Here is a 10269-nt window from a genome sequence, read left to right as displayed (position 1 = left end):
CATACATGTACCTACATACACATACATGTACCTACATACACATACATGTACCTACATACACATACATGTACCTACATACACATACATGTACCTACATACACATACATGTACCTACATACACATACATGTACCTACATACACATACATATACCCACATACACATACATGTACCCACATACACATACATGTACCTACATACACATACATATACCTACATACACATACATGTACCTACATACACATACATGTACCTACATACACATACATGTACCTACATACACATACATGTACCTACATACACACACACGGGTGAGAACGCCACGGAGTGCAGCTCCCCTAGCAGCAGGCTTGCTAGCTACGTGGCACTTTAAGATATGATGTAGGGCTAGAGTTTTGCTGTGCAGGATTTTGTCCACAATCCGTAAGGCTTCGCCCTTACTTTTGTAGCTGCGCATCCTTATCAGCAACGATCTTCTCAAAGTGTTGCCGCTGGCGTCTGAGTTCCTCCTCCAGCTGCAGGCGTTCTCTGCTCGCCTTAGCCTCCTGCACGCCACAACGCAGCAGCGTCGATACAAAGCGGCCACAGCCATGAAATACGCAGAACGAAAAGACACACGACCTTCTCTTGCTCAGCTGAAAAAACGTCCACAGGTTTCTGGAAGTCGCCCAACCCCCGCCTGCTGCATGTGGGAGGGCTAGAGAGGGAGCTTTCTCACCGCACAGATCACCAGCTCGTGCAAGTCTTGCAGCTCTTTGGCCATTGCTGAAGCTTCCTGCTGCCCCTTTTGCACTTGCTGCTGTTCCTCCTCCTCTGTGTTACGGCCGACACCACACAGCGGCAAGCCCTCCTGCCGCTGCTGCTGCTGCCGCAGCTGCTGCTCTGCCTCTGCGAGCGCAGCGGATGCTAGGCGGGATCGCATCTCCAGTTCCTCCTGCAGCAGCACGCAGCACCCTTCACTTGTGCAACAGCAAAATGTGAGACTTCGCCAAAGTGGGGGTCGGAAGACTGCCACTACAGCGATCCAGGCGAAAGCAAGAGCAACCGGGGTGCCACGCTCTTACTTGCAAGAGCGAGTTGTCATGCTCAGTCGTTTCCAGCCGCAGCCGCTGCTGCCGGAAGATCTGCTGCAGCAGCTGCAATTCGTCCTGCTTCGAAGAGAGGAGGAACTCCAGTCGCTGCACCTGCTCCTGGACCTGATGGTGCTTCTCGTCTTCGTGCTTCTGCTGCTGCTGGAAGTGCTCCTGCTGTTTCCGCAGTTGCTGCATCCACATCACCCAATGCGCCTTATGGAGGAAGTGAGCAAACGCAAACGGCAGGAAAAAGAGGCACACACGAGGCACAGACAAGAGAGAAGAGAAGGCAAAACCAAAAAGCCCTTGCCTGGCTCAGTTGCACGTTCTCTGCTTCATAACCCCGCCGAATTCTGTCAAGACACTCCAGCTCTTGCTGCAGAATCGATACTTGCTTCTGGAGCTGCTCTTCGGTGCTCTTGCCGCTTGCTCCTGCGCTGCCTAGCCCTTGCTGGTGCTGCACTTGGCCTGCAGAATAGCAGCCACATGCCATCCTAATCAGCAGGCATGTGCTTCCCTTTTTGCAGCAACGAGGAGGAACGGCAGCCTGCAAGAGACGCCAACGCAGCTACACATGCAGGAGGCGCAGCGCATCTCACTTGCGTGGCAGCAGTCTTCTTCGCCCAGTATCTTCTCTTCTAGCAGAGCTTTCTCTGTGCGCAGTTCCAGCAACGTTTGCTGCTGCTGTTGCAGCACGGCCTCTTGCTGCTCCAGAAGCACTTGTTGCTGCTGCATCTGCTGCACAAGCTGCGCCTGCTCCTTCTTGTAGCTCTCTAGCTGCTGCTCAACAGACGTTTGCTGCTCACTCTGCGAACTGAGCTGCTCTTTGCTTTCATCACTGCTTTCGCTACTGTTACTGCCACAGCTGCTGCTGCGGCGACAGCTAGAACTCTTGCTCTGGCGCTGTCTGCGCTGTATCCTTGCCACCATCCGCAGTTCCCTATGGAGCCGCAGCTTGCGCTCGCGTTGCAGCAGCACCTGCTGCTGGTGCTGCTGCTGCTCCTGCTGATCCTGTAGCAGCGCCTGCTGCTGCTGCTGCTGCTGCAGTTGTTGCTGCAGCATGCTGAAGTGTTCCTGCTGCTGCGCTGCAACGCCCTTCAGCTGCATGCGTTCCTTCGTGAGGAGCTCCTGCTGCTGCGTAAGCTCTGCATCCAGCAGGTGCAGCTGCTGCTCCTGCTTCTGCAGCAGCTGGTGCTGCTGCTGCAGCTCTTCCTGCTGTTGCCTTAGGTGCTCCTGCTGCTGGTGCTGCATCTCCTGATACCGTTTGTCCTCCTTATGAAGCGCCTCCAGCTGCTGCTCTACGCGTTGCCGTCCGTCATGCAACTTCTGCTCTTCGTGCTGCTGCTTTAGTTGCTGCTCTAGCAGCTTTTGCTGCTGCAGCTGCTGATCCCTCTGCTGCTGCTGCAGCTGTTGCAGCAGCTGCTGCAGCTCTTCCTTTTGCCTCTGGAGCTGTTGTTGCTGCTCCTCCTGCTTCTGCAGCAGCTGCTGCAGCTCTTCCTTCTGCCTCTGGAGCTGTTGTTGCTGCTCCTCCTGCTTCTCCAGCAGCTGCTGCTCTCGCTCCTGCAGCAAAGCCTCCTTGCGCACCAGATCCTCGTCATCGACTAGCTCAACGATATCCTTCTCGTCACTGTAGCTGCCCTTCAGCTGCTGCAGCGTCTCCTTGCTCAGCGCTCGTTCCCTCTGCTGCAGCTCCCGTTCTTTAGCCCGAAGAACCTCCTGCTGCTGCTGCTGCTGCTGCTGCTGCTGATCCAGGATGCGTTCCTTCTGCTGCAGGAGGCGAGCACGCAGCTCTGTATCCATGCGCCTTTCGTGCGATTGCTGATCTGTCAACTGCTGCTTCTGCTGCTCGCGTTCCAGTTTTCGCTGCAGCTCTTGCACCTGAAGCTCATGGTTCTGTTGCACTTCCAGTATGCGCTGCTGCTGCTCGTTCAGCTGCTGCTGCTGCTCTGTAATTTGCTCCCTCTGGTCTTCTATGAGCTGCTGCTGCGCCTCAACGAGCTGATTCTGCTGCTCTATCTGCTGTTGCTGCTGCTGCAGCTGCATCTGCAGCTCCTCGAGCTGCACTTCCTGCCGCCTCACCTGTTGCTGCTGCTCCTTCAGCTGCTCCTGTAGCCCGATCTCGCTCTCAGCCGCTTGCTGCTCCTTCGTGGAAGCCTGTTCTTGCAGCTCTCGTAGCTTCTGCTGCAGCGCTTCCTGCTGGTGGTGCTGCTGCTCCCGTTCCTCCCTGTGCTGCTCGAGCTGCTTCTGTTGCTGCCACACCTGCTGCTGCAAGTCATGCGTTGCAGCTTCCGCGCGAAGCATGGCATTCTGAAGCGCTGCATGGTCTAGGGACTGCTGCTCCTGTTGTTTGTGCGCTGCAGCGAGCTGCTGCTCAAGCTCCTTCTGCTGCCGCTGCTGCTGCTGCTGCTCTGCGGCGAAGGCGCAATCCCGCTGCTCCATCTGTCTCAGCAGCTCCTCCTTCTCCAGCCTCAAGGCCTCTAACTGCTGCTGCTGCTGCTGCTGCTCCTGCTGCAGCAGCTGCTGCTGCTGCCGGAGCTCCAAGTGCAGTTCGTAGGCTTCTTGCAGCTGCAGATACTCCGAATCCGGCTGGCTGTCGCTTGTATCGAGTTCCTCCTGCCGATGCTGCTGCTGTCGCTCATGGCCGTTCATATCATTGCAACTGCGAGCTGCATGCGCAGCGGTAAAAGCCGCTGCACGTCGCGGGGAAGTCTTGAGTTTGCATCCCCATGAAGCTTCGGCTTGCGCTTCGACTTGTGCGTCCGTGGTGCTGGTTTCATAGGTTATCACAGACCGCTCGAGTGGATCTTCACCGCAAGCAGCTCTCTCAGAAGCTGAGACTACATCCAGCACAGGATTTGAGACTGGGGGGAGGCACAAGTCTGGAGGGAAGGATGGGAAAAGCTCAGACGCAGCATCTGCATCCGCCGCCTCCACTTCGTTTGCTGCTGCTGCATCAAATGCTGCAGCACGCTCCTCATCCTCCAGCTCTGAAGAAGGGAGAAGCTCTTCCTGCCTCTTGGACAGGTCGGACGCAAAGTCGCTACTGTTCAGGCTCCTGCTGCAATGAGGCTTGCTGCTCCACAAGGCATTGCTCCGCTGCTTTTGGTGAGTCGGAGTACTGCCACTACTGCCGCTTCCCTCTGAGATGGAGGCACGCCTCCCATTTTCCCTAAAAGGCTGCATGAGTGGCCTGATGGCATTTGTAGCAGCGACACCCCCCTGGCGCCGTTGCTGGCAGTGATTCTTGTCTCAGACACAAAACCGAAGGTGCTGCAGCCTTGAACTGACTGGCAGTAATCACAGAGGGGGGAGCTGCGAAAGGGGCCCCTACCACCAATCTACCCTTTAAAAATCTTTTAGTGGGGGGCCTGGCAGATGCGCATGAGAAATGGCACGGGGGGAGGACGCATCAATGAGCCTGGCTGGGCACTCCGGCCTCTGCAGTTGGTGTTGTGTCGCTTATAGCGCCTTATATTTTGCGTAACAGCAGAGGGAGGGTGCAGGAGGGAGGCAACAGCGAACACGCTCACGCGACGGCCGAATAGCGGAGCCGCTTCCCCCCCCCCCGGGCCGCTTATTTTCCTTTCGATAAATACAGAGGAGAGACGCAAAACGGCTTTTCATGCTATTTATCCTCTGCTTCCATCGTCGAACAGGATCCAACACAACAACCAGCCCCGTCCTACAGTGGTACCTCTGGTGGCTGTGCACCGGCGGCTCCAGCCCCAAGGGGCCTCCGCCTCTCGCCCAGCTGCATCGTCTTCTGTCCTGCGTTTCTTAAAGAAAAAGATCCAGTTTTGCATGCTTCAAACTGTCCAAGACGCCTCTCTAGAGGAAAGACCCATGGGGGAGGCCAGACAGCTGCGCCGGCTCCCCGGCCACAAAACAGGACTTAGCCCCTTCTAAGCTCCATCCATTAGCGTTTAGGCGCATACTGTGTGCCCACACGTACGGTCAAAGTGGGAGAGACAAGCACAGAGACTCAGTCGTTGTTGCACAGTACGTGGGTAGCGTTACGAGGGGCATTCTTACGTTCGTTGAGCACTTACTTGCACGTCTCTGGAGACTCTAATAGGAATGGGTCTCCTACGGAAGCTGCCCCCATGGCTGAGGTGCAGATGCTGCAAGCGCCATTCCAGCGGGCCTGTAACTGCTTGTTCTGAAACCAAGCACTTCGACGTCTGCTCCAGTTCCCAGGCCTGCCCGCTGTCTCTTGGCCCAGGTGAATGCATGCGAACGCTGCTTCCATTCAAGTGCCTTAGCATCGTGTAACTCAGAGACTCTCTAGACGCAAATAGCCATGCAATCATCTCCTGTGGAATCAGGAAAGCGTACCATGTCTTGGTAGGGAGAGCTCCAGGGTGCCTCTTCACGGTCGCACACCACATCCAGGGATAATAGTGCTTATTTACCATTTATTCCGTGTTTCTTCATAGCCCTATACAACAAGTCTCACGTACCACCTTATAGCATGGGTGCTACAGGTCTAAAACTGCTTCATAAACAGAGCGCAGCAAGCAGGGCAGAACTGCACGTCCGTAACACGCACCCTCCGTTGCTGATGTAACAGGGAGGCAGAGCGGGGAGAGGGGTCTTCGCGAATCATGACTTTTCGAGGCCGTGGAGGCTTACAACTAGAGTGTATGTAATGCAGACTGGAACGAAATAGAACTTCTCTGCGAGAAGGAAGGCGACCTCTGCGGGATTGCTGTTCCTGCAGAGACAAAGGAGGAGAAAGGCCCCAGATCAGGCGATAATTCTCCTTGTCGGGGACCCCGTCCAACCCCAGACATAAACCAGCAGCCAAGGCTACTCAAGTTTGGGGAAGAAGCGTCCCCAATTACTATATCCATAGTGAAGTGCCCAGGCCTCCATTATGAAGAGCATATGCAATCCCCACAAGGCTGTCATATGTCGCTGCACCCGCCTCTCCACATGATGCAGCAAACATTAGTCCCCTCGCAGCAGGGCAGCTCCTATAGGAACCCCCTTGGGGAGGAAGCTGGGGAAGTCGGCAGTAAAGGGGCCCTTGAGAGCTTCGGTCCGACGTTCGCTACAGAATTATTAGCAGATATTGAGCTAGGTGGAGAGATTGGATCTCCTGCCAGTGATGGTGGTGCCGTAGAGCGAGGTAGTTCACCTCTTCTCATCGAGGTGCCCGTACAGCAAAACCACTCTGCCAGCCACTGAGCCAGCTGTACGAGCCATTTGACCTTTGTATGAAACTTAATTCCTAAATTTCCTTCCCCCAAACGTTTAGGACGCTGATTTGACCTACATAAGAAACATGAGCGCTTTCGCCGGTCTCTGCTTACTGCACCAGCTGGACCAGCAACTCCGTCCCTAGTGCTGTTTCTAAAAATCCCATCTTCCTTTGCTAGTGTGAAATTAATGGGGGTTCCTCTAAGAGCACTAAGCAATAGAGTCCTACAGGCTCCTTTGTAGATGCCAGGAAAGTTTGATTTTCTTTTCGGCGCTCCCTAATCCCTTTATCTGTCACTGTGTCACTCCCTACCTCCTGCAACTTGCTGCTTTCTCAATCTACTTATGCTACAGAATTACGCTGGGCGTGTCCCTCTGGTCCTCCCCTTTCCCCGCTGTAAGCACCTGTTTATGTCTCTGTAGTCAGCAATCTTCACTGCATCCCAATGACTCCCACCAAATGGTACTCCACCTCCCCAAAAGGGGATATCAGAGAGAGTCTTTTGGTGTTGAACACCAGAACAGACTGTATGGAAAGACATATCCACCAAAAATGCATTCAGATGGCTGCTTTAAAAGTGAGCGGCTCCTAGTGCATAAGAAAGGTTTCAAGCGTAGCTCTGGAGCCTCGCTCATCCATCCAGCGTATATTCTAGATGCCGTTCCCTATTCATTGAAGCGTTCACTGGCACTACATCTCCTCTTGCCGGTGTAGCAGCTGCTGATTCGGTTGTGACTGCTGCTGCGGCTGTTGCTCATTCGTGGGGGGCACGGGTGGGGGAATTCGCATGAGGCGCATAAGAACATCAAGGCTGCAGAGGTCAGGGGAAAGCAGCGCCTTTCCGCTGCAACCTGGTATTTTCCCAGTGAGGACCGACCTAAAACAACAGCGCAAAATACATACAGATGCTGAGAGCTACTGAGCAGCAAACTATTACATAGTGCTTCGGTTTATTTTGAGGGTCGTCTTTTAGTCTCTGGGAAGCCCTGGTGAGGGCAATTACCCGTTGTACACGAGGCGGAAGACATGCGATGCGACGCCATCCTCATCGCCGCTGCTGCTCCTCTTGTCATGGGGCCGCTGTGGGAGGTGTTCGTACACTTCAAAGACTGCAGCGGATGCGTAAGGCGGCCAGACGCCGCTGTAAACCCTCAGCGCCGCGAGAAGTGCAATGAGTGTCACATCGTGGGTCATGTACAGCGAGAGATAAGGCTGCGGTGCTGCTCCTGCTGCCATGCTGCCGCTGTTGCGCTGCTGCTTGTTGCGGATGGAAGCGATTATCTTTCCCGAGAGCTCACCAAACAGCGGCTCAGCGGCCACGTAGGCAGCGACTGCGTCTGCCCAGGTTACCCAGAAGTTAGTGATCTCGTCGTTATAGACCAGCAACTGCTGCAGCATTGAAAAGTTGTCTTGCTGCAGCAGGGTGGGCAGCAAATGCCTCCTCCCGCTGCAGACGTAGGTGAGCGCGCAGTCCACAATCACCTCCGGCCATATAGCCTCCAGTTCCTCTTCAGAGAGCCTCAAGCTCTTCCGAAGCTGCTGTTTGACGCCTTCTTGACTAGCAGTGATAGCAGCAAACTCTGGCGTCGATTCTGCCTGGTTCCGCAGCCGGGTGACCTCACGAGATGCGTATCCCGAAAGGAGAGGATCTGAGGTGACCTCGTGAGTCTCTACTATCACCCGCTGGGGAGACACGCCGCATGACTGGAAAAAAGCCTCCAGCAGGAACGCCCCACTTGATAGCGTGCGGGAGATATCCGTTGAACGAACCCGTAGTCTCTCGCTGACTCCAAGGCGCAGCTCCTCAGCAGTGAAGAGGGGATGCACCAGCTGCTGCTCCTGCCGTATTTGCTGCTCCTGCTGCGTATCCCTGGAGTCGCCGCCCCCCACTTGAACGTATGCCCGGCTGAGGATGCGTCCAACACGTCGCAGCTGCACCTGACCCTCGTCAAGCAGACTTGACGGCACGCAGCTGCCCCTAAAGGGACCCCTCTCCGTCTCAGTAGGCACATACTTTTTCAGCAACATCGGAGTGGACAACCTCCCATACCCTGCAAGAGGTGCCAGCAACAGCAGCAACAGCTGAACAAAGCCACACAGATACTACCTGCACCAGCAAGCACGCTGCCCATGACTTCCCCTCAACAGAAACAGAACAGTAGCGAAAAAAGCCTTGAGCACCCACCAGCAGGCTGCTGCCCGGAAGCATCAAGCAGCGCAGACACGCGCTCTCCCAGGTCGCCCTCCTGAGCCTCGCGAAGGCTCAGCAGCACAGATAATTCTAATCCATGGCGGAAACTTACGAGTATCGTTCATCCCCAGTTCTTCTTGGATAGCGCACTCCCATGGAGGCTCTTCTTCTGTCGTGGCTGCTGAATCTGGCGCATGCACAACTGCTCCTGGCTGTGCTGATATTGCATGATCCGCGGCGTCTGTTCCGGTGCCGTCTCCTTGAGGCAGCGAGTCCAGCCTGCTGCTCTCGCTGTTTGCAGCAAAAGGGTGGTGCAGCTCTGCCACAGCTGCTTGGTGAGGAGCTGCTGATGCATCTCCTGTCTCTGCGGACGTCCCTCCTGCCGGAACGGCAGAATCATGCCTGGCTGCTGGTGTGGCCGCTGAACAGTCTCCGTGTCGATGAAGGCCCCTCGGAGGGCACCTCTCTCTGTCACTTCTCAGAGAGTCTTGCTCAGGTGCAACGCCTACATGGCGTGAGCCTGTACTGATGTCGCCGCTGCTCCATGTGCTCAAGTCAGGGGCTTTGGTCCCTGCCCATCGCCAACAGTTTCTATCATACGGAGCTCTGGCTCCGTGCCGCACCAGAGCATGCACCTGCACGGCAGCACCAAGAAGCACATTCTGGTATACGGATACAGTGCACACCGAGACTTAAGGCAGTGGCAATCGAAATTCGCCTCGCATCGACAGCCTGCCCTTGTGCAATGCGCATTAAGTATCGCTGTCTCACTTGTTGCAGGTTAAGATTAAGGTTCTGGGCCTCTAGACTCAGAGGCGGCAGCGTGCGCTTCTCCTGCACCGTCCATTCCTTCAAACAATATGGCGGGAAATCAGAGTCTGTAGCACTCAAGCTAGGCAGGGGACTGGCCAGCAGCAGCATGAAGCGCAGAAAGAGCCCGCATTGTCTCTTCAGAGGTGGCGAGACACTGAAAGAGTAGGACATTGCTGCTGCTGTTGACTTCCCTGGCGGCGGAGCTTCACAATATTTCCCGTCTCTTGTGTTCATAAGCTGTGCAACTGCCCAGGCTGTCAAGGAGCCAACAGGCACTGGCAGCAGCGGCAACGGGAGCCACTGCCGTTATCGCTGCACCATGCGCCTGCAACCACTCTACACAGGCCCCCCACAGCAACTTCTTTTGCCTATATGGGCCTCAACAAGTGTTCGGGGGAAGGGAAAACTGAAAAGAGTCGAGAACGAAACACAAACTCCCAGATCCCTGCATCGGAAGCTCCTTGAGCAAGGAGGAATAAAGACCAACAATGGCTCGTATGGCTTTCCCTTCCTGTGTACGAAGCTAGATTCGGTGAGATGCCTCCGTTACGAAACAAAGCCGAGACACCAATGTTTATGGATCCACACGAATATGGTGCCCTTCGAGGACGGAGAACGGGAAAAGTGCGTTCAGAACAGAGCCCTAATTGTTGTTGTAAGAAAACAAAAAAGGCAAAGGCTCACTTAGAAGGACATCTCACAACGCAGTAATGAGAAAGGCCTTATACAACTAGATTTTTCAGCCGGTGCCTGGCCGCCGGGCCCAGCCCCGGCAAAATCCTCGCCTTGCTGCGGCAGCTACGGCTCCTCAAACGACAAAAAAGAGTAATTTGCGTCTTTATCGCAGTTGAATGCAGCTTCTGTAGTAGCGTGAACCCCCAAATTGAACCGGCATGATAGTGTTGGGGCGCTTGACTTGTCGGTGACCTCAGCTCGAACGGTGAAGCAACAACCCCATTCCACTACCGGCAGATTCTTGTCTGTCTGTTGC

At 55.1% G+C, this 10269-nt stretch overlaps 2 protein-coding genes across 2 annotated transcripts; one reads left to right on the top strand and one right to left on the bottom strand.

The window, feature by feature from the left end:
- Window positions 1-351: 351 nt before the first annotated feature.
- Window positions 352-4254, bottom strand: LOC34621239 (trichohyalin). The gene is given in 5 exon segments (XM_026334592.1): window positions 352-543; window positions 717-932; window positions 1063-1260; window positions 1397-1539; window positions 1671-4254. Coding segments are annotated over 5 exon segments (3333 nt in total).
- A 1288-nt stretch (window positions 4255-5542) lies between these two features.
- Window positions 5543-9989, top strand: LOC113146629. The gene is made up of 4 exons (XM_026334591.1): window positions 5543-5605; window positions 5710-6192; window positions 9551-9666; window positions 9806-9989. Exons 1-4 carry the CDS (start codon window positions 5543-5545, stop codon window positions 9987-9989), a joined length of 846 nt encoding a protein of 281 aa, XP_026190376.1.
- Window positions 9990-10269: the final 280 nt, after the last annotated feature.

This window comes from Cyclospora cayetanensis, unplaced genomic scaffold (assembly GCF_002999335.1).
Source record: "Cyclospora cayetanensis isolate NF1_C8 unplaced genomic scaffold, CcayRef3 CcayRef3_contig_45, whole genome shotgun sequence".
NCBI classification, from domain to species: Eukaryota; Apicomplexa; class Conoidasida; order Eucoccidiorida; family Eimeriidae; genus Cyclospora; species Cyclospora cayetanensis.
The sequence above is the reverse complement of the archived record's forward strand: the minus strand, read 5'-3'. Positions and strand labels throughout refer to the sequence as shown.